This window comes from Colias eurytheme, chromosome 16 (assembly GCF_061535395.1).
Source record: "Colias eurytheme isolate Ceu_HAF_F1 chromosome 16, ilColEury1 Martin Lab GWU primary, whole genome shotgun sequence".
Taxonomy (NCBI): Eukaryota; Metazoa; Arthropoda; class Insecta; order Lepidoptera; family Pieridae; genus Colias; species Colias eurytheme.
The window spans coordinates 2,885,186-2,901,981 of record NC_142995.1 but is presented as its reverse complement, the minus strand read 5'-3'; the positions used below and the strand labels follow the sequence as shown (position 1 = coordinate 2,901,981).

The following is a 16,796-nucleotide window of genomic DNA, read 5'->3' as shown; positions in this document are numbered from 1 at the left end:
TATTAACATACAGACATATTGATGGGGTTTTCCAATTATTTTACAATCTTGTGATGCATGCTGCATGTTTACGGACTACCATACATAGCCTATAATTTACTTTTCTTATTAAAGGCCATGAGCATGGCCGGGGCAAACAGCTAGTATATTAGTTAATTTAGTGACGTTCCATTTTTTATTTTTGGTTCAATTAAAGGTAGATTTCATCTATCTATAGAGATAAGAGCATATTCTATATTATAATAAACAAACCGTCAGGGTCTCATACAAGAGTATGAGGACGGTTCTTCAAAATTTATTACTCATCACGCATACTCAATGGACGGATAATATATCCTGCAACTGAGTGATGATATTGGATGAAGTACCACTCTTTTTAACACACCGAAAAATTATTCTTCCTTCTATATATGACGGAACACGAAACACTTCGATAGCGCGATCTAAAGTTGCTTAGTGACATCTATCGGGCTTCAATGTAAAATATATGCCAAGTTATTTTCGTATATTTTCACGTAACATCTATTACATTTTTCAATTGAATAAAAAATTACTGACAATTCGAATATTATACTTATTAATATAAATTACTAGATTTTCGCCCGCCGCTTCCCCCGCGTTTTCAAAGAAAAACCCAAATAGTTCCCGTTCCTGTGGGATTTCCGTGATAAAAAGTATGTCTTTTTCTGGGTCTTCAGCTACCTACATACCGATTTTCATTGTAATCGGTTCAGTAGTTTTTACGTGAAAGAATAACAAACATCAGTCCATCCTCACAAACTTTCGCGATTATAATATTAGTAGGAATGATTATTATTTAATTGACATTAAACTTACGTTCGCGTTATTATGTTTAAATGTATCTTACTTCAAATAAATACTATACTTTTTTTGTTTCTCTATAATTTAGGTGATATTCTGGTAGAAATGCTACATCACCACCGAATATTATCAAAATCCGTTCAGTGTTTTGCTTGTGGAAGAGGAACAAACATACATCCATTAATCCTTACAAACTTGCTCATATTTGTTTATAATATTAGTAAGATGTTCCATACATACATAGTCGACTGGATCAATTTCCCTTTAAAATTTGAAAATGCAAGTAAAAATAATGTTAACACATAGTATACACATAACACAAATTGGTACTGTTTTTTGGAGGGGTACTTTACGCGGATTAATAGGGAATATGCATGTTATTCTATATTCAGTGTCTGATTATACATGGTAGAATATTGTACTGCTTTTGGGGGGCTACTGGTATGTCTCAATGTGGAATAGCGCAGTGAAGTAGTGATGCAGTATGTAGGGTGGCGTGTAGCGGATCGCCAGTTTGCGTAGCACGTAGCATGTGTATCGTGCGTTGCGTAGCGTGAAGTGTCGTGTACTTTGTGTGACGGTAGCGCGCGGTGGTATTGAGTGCGGTGGAATAGCATGTTGCGTAGCACGAGTAGTTTACTGCGTAGCATGCTACGTAACGTGGTTAACGTGCAGCGTAGCATGTCTAGTATAGCTTGTGGTTTACTGCAGTGTGTATCTTGTGTACATAATGTAGTACGTAATTTGTGCCACATAATAATCTTTATGTATTATATGCTGAAGTTATAGCTTAGATTTAATATCGTTATATTTCTAGTTAAATAGATTAAAGCTGAACAAGGCTATTTTCCACAGCACAAGGAATGCTGGTGTAGAAGAGAAAAGTGAAGTACGAATTTGAAGTACGTTTCCACTTCTACTGTAGTCTATATAAATAAAAATGAAAAGACAATTGTGTTGTTAAGCATAAAGCTCGAGAACTGCTCGATCAATAGATTTAGGCACAAGGAAGGTTCTTATGGAGAGAAAACACGAATATGGGTAAAACAACGTTTACTGGGGCACTTAGTTAGCAATATTTTTTTGTGTATATCCATACTTATCACTGCGAGCGGGCACGGACTTCTTCCGTTTAACCGCAGCGGGCGCGGCGCGGCGCGGCGCGGGCGGGGCGGCGGGCGCGCCCGGCGGGGACGGCTCGCGCGGCGCCGCCGTCGTGCTGAAGCTGCGCCCGCGCGCGCCTGACAGCTGCGTACATAATATGCTACGGTCAAGTGTTTTCTTGTTTTTGAAGTGAAAACTTCTTTAGCGGCGTTGGCGTTTTTTTTTAGCCCTTATATTTCATGCGTAAGACGGATACCATTCCAAAATATCAAACATGCTGAACGTTAATAATCAAGTTTTCACTTCTGCCGGCACTCCCGGAGTGCAACCCGTCTTTTTTTTACAAGAGTATTAGGGTACTTTTAATATGGGGGTCTTCAAGCGAAGAGTGAACCGGTAGCTACTAGGGAAGCGCGTACCATCTTAGACCGCATCTTAGCTTTCCATCAGGCGAGATTGTGGTCATGCGCTTCCCTATCTTAAGTAAAAAAAAAAAAAACTTTTCCACCACAGATGTGCTATGCGGCTTTGCTGTGAAACTTTTTTGATTGTTTCCACTGATACTCAGCCATTTAGCGATGCGAGTAAGATTCTCATGCATACGGCACGGTGACAGCACGCATACGGCATACATAACACGCATATATTTTCATATAATAAACGTATCTTAATTTAATCCGTTCCCACCATATGCATATACAGGGTGTACCAAAAAGTAGTGATGAACGGAAGCTGAGAGGTAGAGGACCTAGAGGGCTATCCGAATCACCCCCATGTATGTTATGCGATTTTTCGTATTTTCGGAGTTATGACGTTTTTTTCAATTTTTCACCTATCGCCGAGTACGATGATATTTTCACTCATGCTGACGTCAATGATTGCGGAACATGCTTGATTTTTTTTGTGTGCTAAGCTGAAAGATAGGCCAATTCAGTATAGCAACATTTACTATCGTTAGATCTTTGAATTGAATAAAATAAAAGAATTAAATGGCAAGAAAGATAAAATTACCCAGTATGTTCACCACTTCAAGGGCCCGTAAAAAAATAAAATCACATAAAAAAAGTTTTCCGTTTGACTTTTAAAAACTTGCTCTATCTATCAGATAGCTACCCTGAAAATTTCATTTAATTATTCAGAAGGCTTCAATCGAAAAATTTAAATCTAAATGTGGTAAGTGCAAAAATTGAATTAACATAATGATCATTAAAACCAATAAATAGGTGTTTAATTACCAGAAATTTTTAAAATAACCCCGCTGTTGCTCAATGCAAGTGCGACATCACCGTAAAAAGTTGTCTTTCAAATGTCTGAATGCCCTTTTATTATTTTTAATGGTTTTTTCTGCTACTATGAATTTCCGGGTTATTTCGTCCAAATTGTGGCATTCTCTCAAGTAGCCGAGGTCTTTTTAGTATTCCCATTGAAACAAATCAATGGGGTTTAGGTCGAGGGACCGTGGAGGCCAGGCTTTAAGGCAGGCGTCACCGGCGCATGCGCAGGCTGCAACGACCAATCCATCTTTCAGGGTATCTTTGCCCTTTAGCCTGGCCTGCACGGTCCCCGGACATAAACCCTATTGATTTTTTTCCGTGGGGATACTACAAAGACGAGAGACTGCCACAATTTGGACGAAATAACCCGGAAATTCATAGTAGCAGAAGAAACCATTAAAAATGATAAAAGGGCATTCAGACATTTAAAAGACAACTTTTTACGGTGATGTCGCACTTGCATTGAGCAACAGCGGGGTTATTTTAAAAATTTCTGGTAATTAAACACCTATTTATTGGTTTTAATGATCATCATGTTAATTCAATTTTTGCACTTACCACATTTAGATTTAAATTTTTCGATTGAAGCCTTCTGAATAATTAAATGAAATTTTTAGGGTAGCTATCTGATAGATAGAGCAAGTTTTTAAAAGTCAAATGGAAAACTTTTTTATGTGATTTTATTTATTTACGGGCCTTTGAAGTGGTGAACATACTGGGTAATTTTATCTTTCTTGCCATTTAATTCTTTTTTTTATTCCATTCAAAGATCTAACGATAGTAAATGTTACTATACTGAATTGGCCTATCTTTCAGCTTAGCACACAAAAAAAATCAAGCATCTTCCGCAATCATTGACGTCAGCATGAGTGAAAATATCATCGTACTCGGCGATAGGTGAAAAATTGAAAAAAACGTCATAACTCCGAAAATACGAAGAATCGCATAACATACATGGGGGTGATTCGGATAGCCCTCTAGGTCTTCTACCTCTCAGCTTCCGTTCATCACTACTTTTTGGTACACCCTGTATATGCAGTTAGCGTAATCATCGGTTATTCCTCGTGACTGATAATATATTTTTTTAAATATAAGATTTTTTTTAAAGTATTGTGTGACGATAAATTGATTAAAATCGATAACGTAAATTTACCCAAAATTATATACATACGATCTTACCTGCATACTCCCTAATATCACAGACAAATCTTCTGCGTTTGGACTGACAGTTTGTGATTGTACAACTTGTCCATATTTCGTTTGCACATTCACAGAATTTCTTGGTGAATCCACGTCATTCGGATCTGGAATTTAAGTAGAGAAATAAAGCAAACATATTGCTAAGGACAATATTCACTAATAATTGTGATTTTGTCTAATAAGTGCCTATAATTCAGCTAATCTAAGATAAAAAAATTGGTTGTTTATAAAGTAGGTTTACGATCGAGATGTTTACGTGATAACGTCTTATTGGTGGCAGCGCTCGAGATGAGACGGCAGATCGGTCCGTCTCTCTCTCTCGTTATACCTGCGATCGCGCTCGTGAGGTTTTGGTGTGACACAAGTTTCTGAACATGTCACCCGACTAAAACGATTTTAAAAACGTTATCACGTCAAAAATATTTACTAATCTTAAGAAATACAGTAGACCGGGATTTCCAACCATTTCCAAAAGCTAAGATTTTTCTAGATACTCACCAATAGCTCTTAAAAATCGCACCAAATCTCTCGCTAAATCCCACCGCTCCTGCTGTAATGCTGTATCCAACAACTGAGTGGCTAGTTGCCTACTCACTGTCGAACTTTCTAGATTCTGAAAGTTTTTAAGTTTCATTTAAGTGTGTTTAATACAATTTAACAAAAGTGAAGTTGCATAAATTGACTCGAAATTAGTGTTATGTGGATGAAATAAAATAAAAATAAAATACTATTTTGTGTTTCATGCCACCTAACACATAATCACAAACATACATACACGGCAACAGGAAAGTTTGTACGTTACGCAAAAAAATAAATTAAACTTGAAATGAGGACAAAGTAACATTTAAAAGTTAACATACCAAAAATCGCTGAAAATGTTTCCAATAATTTATATCTTACTATTTCCACGATAAAAACATTAATTACAACAGGCATTCTAACTTTCAAACTAACTTACTTGTAAAATGATAAGATATGAGGCAGCGGTGTCCAACATTTTCCTTTGCAAGCACTCTTGAAATAATTCCTTCGGTTTGCCCGCCGCTGAGAACAGATACGCCCATAGAGCTATCTCTGTTTTTCTTGCGCATTGTACTACCGTCTGTAAAATTGAATGTATTTCATTTTAGGCAAAATCATGCTGTTTCTATTTTGAATTATTGAAATAATTGTTATTATAATTGTGTCTTGTCTGCCTGACTTTTCAAAATTGACATTTTTTTATAATAGTTTCTGTTACAATTTTCAACAGTTAGTTCAGTGAAGATTAATAAAAAAAATAATTAACAAGTCATTTTATTATGTTTCATTCAAGCAAGATTATTCATGATTGTAGAAGACATTTAAGCGTATGTTTACCTGTAAGTACACAGGGAATTCATGTACAAACTCTATAACGCTTGGCAGCTGCGCGTCAGGGATTGGCTCCTTACTTGTTGCTTCTTCCTCTAACACCTGTTACGGTTACAAAAAGATTTAGGTTTTCAATTCAATTGCTTTTTAGGCTTGCGTTTTCAATCATAGCTGAGTTTTCAAAACAAGATGACCGATAATTAATAGGACTTCATTTTTAAGCATATTATCCACATCACCCCTTAAACTGAATGTTCTATAGAACACTAGCTTCCGCCCGTGGTGTTTTTTCGCAATAAAAGGTAGTCTATGTTCTTTCTTAGGGTCTAAAGATTGTCTGTGCTAAATTTCATCAAAATCGGTTGAAAGGTTTAAGCGGGAAAGCGTAGCAGACAGACAGACAGACAGAGTTACTTTCGCATTTATAATATTATACATATATAGTAGGGATTAACATCGCTATAGCGACATCTGTAAATCCTTACCTATTTGGTATGGTGGATTATGGCATAAACTGTAAGAGCTCTAACTAATACACTTGGCGACGGTTTGGCAACGTCGCTTGGACGTTGATTTGGACATTTTCATATTAGCTGCATGGATACGTAGAAAGCGATGTCGCCGTGACATTTGTGTTGTTTGGCATGGCATAGTGATGAATAATTAATAACGATGATGACGAGGGTAACGATGATGACGATGATAACAATCATAACGATGACGTTAATACTAAAGACTAACCTCATGCAGCAACAATTCAAGCGAGTGCGGGAAATACGGTAACGCGGAGCAAGACCGTGCGATCTCCCACGCGTGGTAGCCGAGATTCCTGCGTAGTAACTGTCTCAGGATTTGGTGGAGGTATACTTGGCTCTGCAATTAATATGGTAATATGAATCTGATTTTTTGTCAACAAGGCATCTAAGGAAGGTCTTTGCCTTGCATTTTAGCCTGCATTTTATTATAAGTACCTAGTTATATATGCAGTTAATGAAGTATTGACATTATTTTGGTAACACAATTTGGAAGTTCGCTTTTGGGATAAAAGGGATTGATTAATAAAATATTTTAAGCAATAAATGAATTTTGGTGAAGTTGAAGAAGTATTAGAAAAATAAGTCTTTCACATTCTATTTTTCTTTCATTATCCGCGATTTAATACTGACTTTTTCATTTGAATAAAGAACTTTTATATTAAAAGCTTCTTATTAATATAAGTAAATGTTCTTACCGTTCTATTGATGACGCAGAATGGCAGCGAGAAGACTGAGTTACTGTCCGACGTGTAGAGCGTCGTGTCATTTTCAGCTCCCAACAAGATGGCATCGTCAAATAGAATCGCTGGAAATTTTTAAAGGTTTAGTTTAATAACAAGCTTAGATATCAGAGTTTTATGCTCGCAACAACCTGTTTCGCCAATATATTTGAAGAATTTTGTATGCGTTTGTTCGATTGATTTTTTAGTTCAATAAATTATTACTCAAGCATTTAATTTTAGGAACTCAGCAGCATAATATGGTAAATATTTATAGAATCTCCATGAATAGGTACACAACTTTAAAGTTGACAAAAGGTAAATACATTAATCTGAAACATATTCTCGCGGTAGTAAGGGCAGCCACACACGCACGCCTAACGAACCGCACCAGAGTCATAGCGCACGAGATAGTTGCGTTTGAGTGACATATTTCAACTGCAAGTACTCACTCAATGGATAGATATTCAGGTGGAACGGCAGCATGATCCGCTTGGCCATAAAGGTGTGCCTAGACGGGTCGGGTCGTCTCGATGCATCGCGCGGCAATAAGGGCAGCCACACACGCGCGCCCAGCGAACCGCACCAGAGCCATAACGCGCGTGATAGTTGCGTTTGAGTACCGCTGTTGTTGGATGACCAGACACTTTCGACGCAGGACGCTAGCACTGTAGCTGGGAGGCAGCTGTAAGCCTAGAACAAAGGGAAATTTGTCCTTAGGAATTCTTATAGACACTAATAATACTGAGTAAGAAATCTTTTTAGTTTCTCCTATAGAGCGATGTTATTCAAACAGATACATCTATACTAATATTATAAAGCTGAAGAGTTTGTTTGTTTGAACTCTCAAGAACTACTGGTCCGATTTGAAAAATTATTTCGGTGTTGGATAGCTCATTTATCGAGGAAGGCTATATATCATCACGCTAAGACCAACAGAAGCGGAGTGAAACCGCGGAGCGTATTTATCTTGAATTAACTTAAAACTCTCTCTAAATAAACAACGGAGAACTTGAAACACGCTGACTAATCAGTACCTTCAAAACAAAACAAACAACAAAACCAGTTTCTAAATCTTCTAAATCAATTATGTAAAGAGCATTAATTAGTAACAATATTCATACGCTTCATTGGCCATGTTAATTCCCTATTTCGTCGAAGCCATATTTTTCATAATAATTACATGTTACAGCCATGTTTTTCATAATAATTACATACTTAAATACATTTGAAATGAGAGAAAATATAGGCCATGCTTAATTAATATATTTAAATGCAACTTGGTGTAATAACTTGTTTGATACTAATAAATCGTAACAGCTTTGCATATCAAATTGTAGACATAATTTGCTTCATATGTCAAACAAAAAAATGATAATTCGGTCTTTTCTATTGACATAATTACTTTAGGAATAAGAGTTACAGATTATTTACAGCTTAAAGGCCGCTGCATACGTGACGGGATTTTACCCGGACGGGACGTGACGGGAAGTTTTGGAAACATCGTTGCATACAAAATGTATCCAAATACGTATATGTCACGGGAACATCGACGGGACGGGAACGTGGACGGGAAAAATATCGTCGCCGGCGATGTTTAGCACGTCCCCGTCCCGTCCCGTCCCGCACGTGCCCCGTCCCGTCCGTGATTTCGCTACGTATGCACAGTCGCTCCGTTCGTGCCGGAGAGATTAATAGTGACGCCTTCCAAGTATCGAAAATGGACGACGAAAAACTGATCGAATGTGTACGCTCTTATCCAGCGTTGTATAATTTAGCGAACCCACAATATTTAAATACAAAATATGGCAATTTTACGCCATAAATAATTTTTATAAAAATTATTTATGGCGTAAAATTGCTGTGAAATTGTCATACAGTGAAAACGGTAAGTGTTATTTAATGAATATATTGTTGTATTCCTAACTATACTTAGTCCTTTTCACCTATGATGATTCCTGTGACACTTCATCGTGTTCTGAATTACGTATTTTATGTTTAAAATGCCAAAATAATTTTAGTGCATAATATTTTTGTGTTATGGCGGCATTATTACCAAAAATATAAAAATGAAACATCTTAAGCTTATAAATCAAAAACAGTATTGTTTAGTTTAAATTCAAATTCAAATTTCTTTATTTGCAGAATGTAGATTACAAAGATGTTAATGTTTTCTTGACGGTCGTAGCTTCTTCGTCATCTAGAGCAATAGCAATTAAAGCCAATTCTTGAATTGAAAAATCCATCTTTCGTTGTTCACAACACTAGCACGTTAGATCAGAATCACGTCACGGTGCGTATGCGTTTGCTCCACGTTCCCGTTGTGAACGAGGCAATCACGTGCCCGTCCCGCTCACGTCCCGTCCGAGGTATTTTCCCGTCACGTATGCAGCGGCCTTAAAGTTATTGATGGTATTTAGGTAGGATTAAAATCACAGACATGTATATTTAAGTAGACAACGCAAGTACCGCGATCTGTATGAAAACCAAGCGTGTCATATTTTTTGTACTGACCTTGACGCGTTATGACGTCACGAGCGCTTTTTAGTGATGTTAATTTCATTTTACGCTAAATCGATTAGGCCGCCACTCGCGCGGCGATTCTAGTATCGTCCTATCCCATCGAAGTAAATCGAAAGAAATCAGATCAAACTAGATCTATGTCTAAGAGGTAGTCAAATAAATGAATCGTAATCGATTACTAAATCGATTCAAGACAGAAAAATGATAATTACCATAGACAGAGGGATGATAAAATAAAGTTATAAACCTTTTAATATTCTAACAAGTAAACTAATGTGTTTTAGCTTTTTCTTACATATGCCCATTGAGTTACCATGTACTACGTACTAGAGAGGCCATCGAAAGAAAGTAATGAAACTGTCAATCAATCAATCTTTATGTCCCGTTGCATCGATCCATTTTCCTTTTATGTTCGGGTTACTTGGAAAACTGAAAAAACAAACATAGTCTAAGCAATAAGGAGTTTTCTTAAAAAACTCCCAAGATGACACTTTAACTAATGGCGTCCATGTCATAATATTTATTTTTAGTACCTTTGTATTAAAATACTTAAAAGTTCTAGGTCAAGTCGTATTAAATGACAAAAAAAATCTATGCCTTTTTTTCTGAAAAATTGCTCCTTCAAATTATCATTTTTCTGTTCGATTATAAAATCGATTAGAATCGAGAACTGTTGCATCAAATGAACATCACTAACCACAAAATTGGACAGAAAAATGAGAACAGAAAAATGAGAAGACGCTATTCATTGCTTGTTATCATACGACGCGATCTTTACCGTGCCAAGTAAAAGCCGCAATGTATTCCGAATCATTTCGTATGATTTGGTATCCGTGTTTGTCACGATCGTTTTCCACAGATATTCTTTATTTGATTTTAAAATAAATAGTGCATATTCTGATTAGAAAATTACTTACCGGTGGAAGGAAACATCTCTGCTAACTCGGCCACTCACAGCTGTGGAGTTTCTACAGTTTATAACGGCGCAATTCGGCATTTTACTTTATTCAGCTTCACGTCTTTCCTTGGCGAACTGCAAGCGCGGACTGAGTGTAGGCCAGCGTCAAGTAAGTTTCATAAACTTAGTTTGGACACGGGAAGTACATACACTCGCTTAGTCTATCTTGATACATGTCTGTGATTAAAATGAATGCAATGTAGGTATACCTAATTCCGTATGAAATGTTTGTAATACATATTTCAGTTCAACTTGCGATAACAACTTAGCAAATTTTATTAAGATATCATTAATGACTGACAATTACTGTACCTATGTTAATATATCCTACACATTTTATCCTATTATACAGGGTGCCCCAAGAAGTAGTGATGAACGGAAGCTGGGAGGTAGAAAATTGAAAAAAACGTCGTAACTCCGAAAATACGAAAAATCGCATAACATACATGGGGTGATTCGGATAGCCCTCTAGGTCCCCTCCCAGCTCCAGTATATCACTACAGTTTTTGGGACATCCTGTATAATCCCAAACATAAACAACTCATTCATTGATAGCGATAATTAAAATCCTACAACTCTACGTAAACATTACGTTAACATATCATTCAAGTTCACTAACAAATACTATGTTAAAGGAAGAATGAATAACATTATGCCCATTACATAAACCGGTGGATCCGTTACAATGTTACCGACTGACCGATCATATCCGTCGCGTGCTAACACTATTCTGTACAATACGCACTAAACCTGAGTCACGAATACACCTACAGAAATGATCTATGAGAAGATAGTAATAATATTACCAGAAATACGTCACGATCGGAAACGCTGAGAAAATTTTCCAAAATATGAATATTTCTATTACCGGGCGACGGCATGTCAGTATCAAAATTCTACGTAGGTCTACTACGATGGGCGGAGATCTCCTTATTTCGCCTTCAGAACACGTAGGGTTTCATATATTGGCTTTGTCAAGCTTTATTTCTGATAAAAGTTTATAAGAGATTGCATTATACGAAAGTAAAGATAATTTTGAATATAGAAAAATACCGGTTTGATCGAATACGAAACATACGAGCAAAAAGTGTTCTAGAAAAAAGACACAATCATGTCCAGATAATTATTGAAAATAAGTTATTTATTTAATTAGCGATAAAAATATATATATAAACTAATTCGTTAAATATTACGAACGTTGCATTAAAACGGACACGCTCAATTACTTATTCTCGATCCAATTACCTATTATTTGGAATCGAAAAAATCATAACTAGTATAATTACTTGTTAATTAAATGAAATATTTACACACACAAAAACGGCTGCTGGCCAAGTCCGAGTGCAGCGTTCCAAATTGCACCTCATTCAGCCGTATTATTAATTCGAATGGACGTTTTCACCCATTGAAGGCTCCGCGAAAATGAGGATGTATGACGAAAGGCGTAGTGATTGGTCCTTCTGAGCCACAGCTTACGCGTCAACACTTCAACACCCGTAACATGAAAAGGTAATGGAAGTCCGGTGCAACTATAAATGCTGTCAATTTTAATCAAAGCGTCACTAGTTCGCTTAGGACCAGTGCAATTCGGTGAACATGAAGTGCTTCGTTGCGGTCAGTGTATATTACACATACATTATACATGGACATTCACACCATGATTAGTGTTGTAGTAATGATAATGTATTAACAGAATGATAATATTGTCAGAGACTGAAGGAAATTTACACTTACGTCTTGTTATTACCCTTGCTATATCTGGATGGCCTTTCTGTTGAGCATTTTAAATGAACGTTATAATCGTACACCAGAATACAGTATGGCTCGTATCCGCAACACCTTCACGAATCCTTTAGTTCTGATATTAATCTGGTTGCCCAGCGCTAGTATTAAACTTTTCATAACATTATTTTTACAAATTACAGATAACTTGCCTCCTGGCTCTATTTGTTTCTACAAGAGCCTATGGAGACGGTCTACTTGGTGCGTCAATACACGCTCCAAATGATTACTATGTACGTATCATTGCAAAGATTGAAAAATGATTTTGAAATTGAAATCGAATGTTAACAAACACACAATTTTCAGTCGTACCCAAGCTATTCGTATGAAAACACTGTAAGAGATCCCCACACTGGTGATAACAAGGCCTATTGGGAGAGGCGTGATGGGGAACTCGTCCTCGGTAAATTAATTTATTTATTTAATCCTATTTATAAATCAAAAGCAGAAAATATTTATCATGCAATCTTTCAGGTGGCTACTCTTTCGTCGAGCCCGGCGGTAGCATTCGTGTTGTTGAATATCGTGCGGATGAAAATGGATTCCGCAACACTCTCCTGACTCGAATCGGGCCAAAGGTGCACCCCGGTGGCGCTACCTCCACAACCGAGATCTCCATGCCAGCGGCTCCCATCCCTAGACACGCGGCACCTCTGCCCATTCAGCCAGTTGTCTACAACTACCGGCCCAGTCTGCCTTTGCCATACTCTCACGGGTGGAACCACGGTCACCTTGGTTATTACTAAGAACGCGAAGTAAGCCTGACATGGAAAAATGCCGCTTACCATTCTTGCTTTCATACCTTCGCGATATGGTAGTCTACGTTATGTATTGTGATTTATAGATATTTTACAAGCTGTAACGTAATTTATATTATTATACAAATCGAAATACTCTTTGAATTGAGAATCTCCTCAATTTTGGATGTTTGTTAAAATCACTATGAGCACGATTAAAGCAATAACCACTATGTGGTAATTACACATTGTTTTATTTAGATTCAAACTTGAAAAAAATCCTTTCACAAATTGCATGTTCGTACTGCCCATGTTTAGACATGAAAATAACATTACAAAGAAAAAATTATAAAAAGGGGTAGGACCATTTTGGAACTTAAATAAATTAGGAAATAGAGTTCTCCTCCATCGCTTGTTTACTCATAAAATAATTCATTTGATATATCATTATAAACTCAACTAAATACATGTATAATCACAAAATTATGATAAAATTATCCACCTGCATCGAAAATTAGTTTTGATACGAACAATCTACTAGCTTCTGTCTGCCGCATCAGCCTGGGACTCGGATAATAATGCAGATTTTAATCTATCTCTCTGCAAACATAAAGATCGCATGAGGCAATTTTGTGTAAAAAAAACTTCCGTCGAATTATATAGTGTAATTTTTTTATTTATTTCGCATGACTCCAAAAATAAAGCTTTAGGCTACTGATTAGACATTGCGCAGGGCTTTATTTATCAGTCATTGATAAATATAGCCTTAGGAAAGCCCTTAGGAAAACAAAAAAATGCATGTAAAGAAAAAGACCTTAGATTATGGATTGGTCTCCGCGCGCGCGCTACGACTAGATACCGCCGGCGTACTTGGAAAATGCGGCAACTAATAGTACGCCGAATTCGGCGTACCCAAGCCAGTCGTGTCACAAGCATTGTGTGGAGAGGGCGAACTGATAGTTTATAAAGATTTTGAACAAAATCTGAAGTAAAATGCCTATTTGTGTCATAAAACTATTTAAAAATAATACAACAAAAAACAGGAAAGATACTGGGATCACGTACGATCACTAAGTATCGTATTAATCGAAATTTCTCCTTTACTTCGAAAATATTTTCTACGAAAATACGACGCCATTCAATGTTGCCGTACTGCATATCCAAAAAAATACACGTGGTTGAGGAAATCTTTTAGCAATAATTTGAACTTTTTTTTTAAATACTATTACTAACACATGTATAAAAAAGTATAATAACAATAATTTATTTCTGTTTAACCATGTTTAACTGACTCATATAATATGTTTTTTTTTATTTCCGCTTTTTTACTTTTAAACAACCTTTGTGACTATAGTATAGTAGCGTCGCAAGTGGATTTGAGTCGCATGTTCATGGATTCGATTTCCGGCCAGGTCAGGATGAAAAAAATATTTTTCAAACTTCTTTCCAAGATGCCAGATTTCCCATTTATTAGGTAAAATTTATGTAGCTGGCAGCCCAATTCTTCACACACACTAGCGTCTTTACAAATTGCCTAACACACACTACAGAAATGAGTTGCCGCACTCACAGAGCTATTGTTTTTAGGTGGGGCGGTATCTAGTCGTAGCGCGCGCGCGGAGACCAATCCTTAATCTAAGAAAAAGACGTTCTATATATGCATTTTTTGTTTTCCTAAGGCCTAAGAAGCAGAATCATATCCACGCCTTTTCTTCCTGGGTATATTTTTATACTGGATCGTATCAAGTGATCATGATGTCGAAGTTTTCGCTTTCCACCAATGACTATACAGCTTGGTTAAAAGATAGCTTAACCCCGTGATAGTATATGATGGGAATTTACGGTGTTCACTTATACTTACTTTCAAGTATATTAGCATAGCTTTGAAAGAGAAACAAATAATAATAGTTTTGCTATTGATTTTTCTAATCAGAATAATTTCGTCTACATAAAATTAAACGCAGTATGTGAGTTACTTTTTAGCTTAATGTAACACTACAGGCAGGAAATAGACTTAAAGATGGTGTTAATCTGGTGAATAGCATAAAGGTAAATTAGGGTAGATGTTCTACATCGCGAGATGTAAACAATTTTTCTGCTACAGATATGAAAGCATCATCAAGTTATTCGTTGTTCAGAATTGACCTGTTAGCGATTCAATAATGCGTGAGCATGTTCTTTGCTTTTTCACATCAATAAAATTACAAAGTTAATTTATTATTAATAATTAATATCGTTTCAGCTCACTAACTTTGATAACAATCATAACGATTTAATACTGCGTTAATACTTTTCAATTCCCGTCATAATGCATTTGTCGAATGTCAGCACTTTACCTTTTCAATATTCATCAAACATATCAATCGTAGACTTGACAAACCAAACTGGATATCAGCAATAATTAGAGCAAGTCCTCACATTAATTATTCGTTTACGAACATTGCATTGAAGCGGACATGCTCCAGAACGCATTCTCATGTGAGCGTCAATTATTTGGAAACACAAATCAAATTTAGGTATTTTATTTCAAATTTAATTAATTATAAATAAAACTGGAAACAACTTGTGAGCACGCTCGGCGTCCACACCGACTGCTACTTACGCAGTAAAGCCGGATCATTAATGCTATTACATGTTTTCACTTATTAGGTTCTGTGAAAATCAGGATGCTTGATGAAACCTGAGCGATTGGTTTTTCGTATAGCGGCGGTACACGTTCTAAAGATTCTACATCCTTTTGTTTTAACTTAATGAAGGTCCTCTGCACCTATAAATTGGCAGTTCTAAATCAAACGAATCAGTTCTGTTGTGATCTTTGCAACTCGGCAAACATGAAGTACTTCATACCGGTCAGTGATCAATTCTTGGATAGCGGGTATAATATTATAGCGCAAATCTTGGAACTTGTGTTGATTTATTTGTTAATTGCAGGTATCGTGCCTCCTGGCTCTATTACATGCCATCCCATCAGAAGCTTATGGGCATGGTCTTGGATACGCCTCAGGCCACGGACACCATGACTACTACGTAAGTTATAACTACGATCATGTGTGCTGGATACATCAAAACTTTCTCATTTGCTGTTTGTGATTAACTAATTTCAATATTGCAGGACTACCCGAGCTATGCATATGAGAACACCGTGAGGGACCCTCACACCGGCGACAATAAGGCTTACTACGAAAAGCGTGATGGAGACCTCGTTGTTGGTAAATATCATTTTTTTACAGTTAAATACTAACTATCGTATTTTGATAAAATACGCCCTAAATCAAAACATATTTTCAGGTGGCTTCTCGTTTGTGGAACCTGGCGGCAGCATTCGTATTGTGAGGTACAAGGCTGACGAGTCTGGTTTTGTCAACACGCTCCTCACACGAATCGGGCCAAAGGTGCACCCCGGCGGCGCTACCTCCACGACTGAAATCTCCAAGCCAGCATCTCCCATCGCTCACTCGGCGCCCTACTACCGACCCTACCTGCCCTACTATTCAGTGCCGTACTCACACGGACACGGATACGGATACGGGCGCCATGGCTACTATTACAATTAAACATTACGAAGTCAACAAAACAAACGCTTATAGATAAACTACATCCGTTCCTTCGCAATATGATTTATCATATTATGTATTGTGATTTATAATTTATTTGAAAAGTTTTATATTTTATGTACGGGGCCTTATGAGTCATATCGATTGAAACACGATTAAAGCAATAACCACTGTGTGGTAAATCGAGTCGTTTTATTTAAACACCACCTTTGTGATAAAATATAGTATACATAT

The 16,796-nt window shown here is 36.8% G+C and overlaps 3 protein-coding genes across 4 annotated transcripts in view; 2 read left to right on the top strand and 1 right to left on the bottom strand.

The window, feature by feature from the left end:
- The window catches only part of Rich (Guanine nucleotide exchange factor subunit Rich), a 41,666-nt gene that overhangs the window by 4,356 nt on the left and 20,514 nt on the right, over positions 1 to 16,796 (bottom strand). The window contains exons 15-22 of the mRNA XM_090111149.1: positions 7,461 to 7,701; positions 6,985 to 7,094; positions 6,495 to 6,626; positions 5,760 to 5,855; positions 5,359 to 5,502; positions 4,899 to 5,013; positions 4,380 to 4,504; positions 1,922 to 2,070 (exon numbers count right to left, since the gene is read on the bottom strand). Coding sequence (XP_089967275.1) covers positions 1,922 to 2,070; positions 4,380 to 4,504; positions 4,899 to 5,013; positions 5,359 to 5,502; positions 5,760 to 5,855; positions 6,495 to 6,626; positions 6,985 to 7,094; positions 7,461 to 7,701 — 1,112 coding nt within the window. The remainder of the gene's footprint in view (positions 1 to 1,921; positions 2,071 to 4,379; positions 4,505 to 4,898; positions 5,014 to 5,358; positions 5,503 to 5,759; positions 5,856 to 6,494; positions 6,627 to 6,984; positions 7,095 to 7,460; positions 7,702 to 16,796) is intronic.
- Positions 11,950 to 13,252, top strand: LOC149901639 (cuticle protein 19-like). Its single transcript, XM_090110717.1, has 4 exons — positions 11,950 to 12,103; positions 12,415 to 12,504; positions 12,578 to 12,674; positions 12,746 to 13,252. Exons 1-4 carry the CDS (start codon positions 12,086 to 12,088, stop codon positions 13,015 to 13,017), a joined length of 477 nt encoding a protein of 158 aa, XP_089966843.1. The 5' UTR covers positions 11,950 to 12,085; the 3' UTR covers positions 13,018 to 13,252.
- Positions 15,371 to 16,744, top strand: LOC149901638 (uncharacterized). Of its 2 annotated transcripts, none has more exons than XM_090110715.1 (5): positions 15,371 to 15,524; positions 15,658 to 15,857; positions 15,940 to 16,035; positions 16,121 to 16,217; positions 16,297 to 16,744. In XM_090110715.1, exons 2-5 carry the CDS (start codon positions 15,759 to 15,761, stop codon positions 16,560 to 16,562), a joined length of 558 nt encoding a protein of 185 aa, XP_089966841.1. In that variant the 5' UTR covers positions 15,371 to 15,524; positions 15,658 to 15,758; the 3' UTR covers positions 16,563 to 16,744. The 2 variants fall into 2 exon arrangements, with proteins under 2 accessions (XP_089966841.1, XP_089966842.1); XM_090110716.1 differs by having other exon boundaries at positions 15,467 to 15,486.

Excerpts from the sequence above, each read along its gene's own strand:
- LOC149901639 (XM_090110717.1), top strand. Across the intron at positions 12,505-12,577 it reads ACGCTCCAAATGATTACTAT|TCGTACCCAAGCTATTCGTA; the intron begins GTACGTATCATT and ends CACAATTTTCAG. Across the intron at positions 12,675-12,745 it reads TGATGGGGAACTCGTCCTCG|GTGGCTACTCTTTCGTCGAG; the intron begins GTAAATTAATTT and ends GCAATCTTTCAG.
- LOC149901638 (XM_090110715.1), top strand. The coding sequence starts at position 15,759 with ATGAAGGTCCTCTGCACCTATAAATTGGCAGTTCTAAATCAAACGAAT. Across the intron at positions 16,036-16,120 it reads ACGGACACCATGACTACTAC|GACTACCCGAGCTATGCATA; the intron begins GTAAGTTATAAC and ends TCAATATTGCAG. Across the intron at positions 16,218-16,296 it reads TGATGGAGACCTCGTTGTTG|GTGGCTTCTCGTTTGTGGAA; the intron begins GTAAATATCATT and ends ACATATTTTCAG.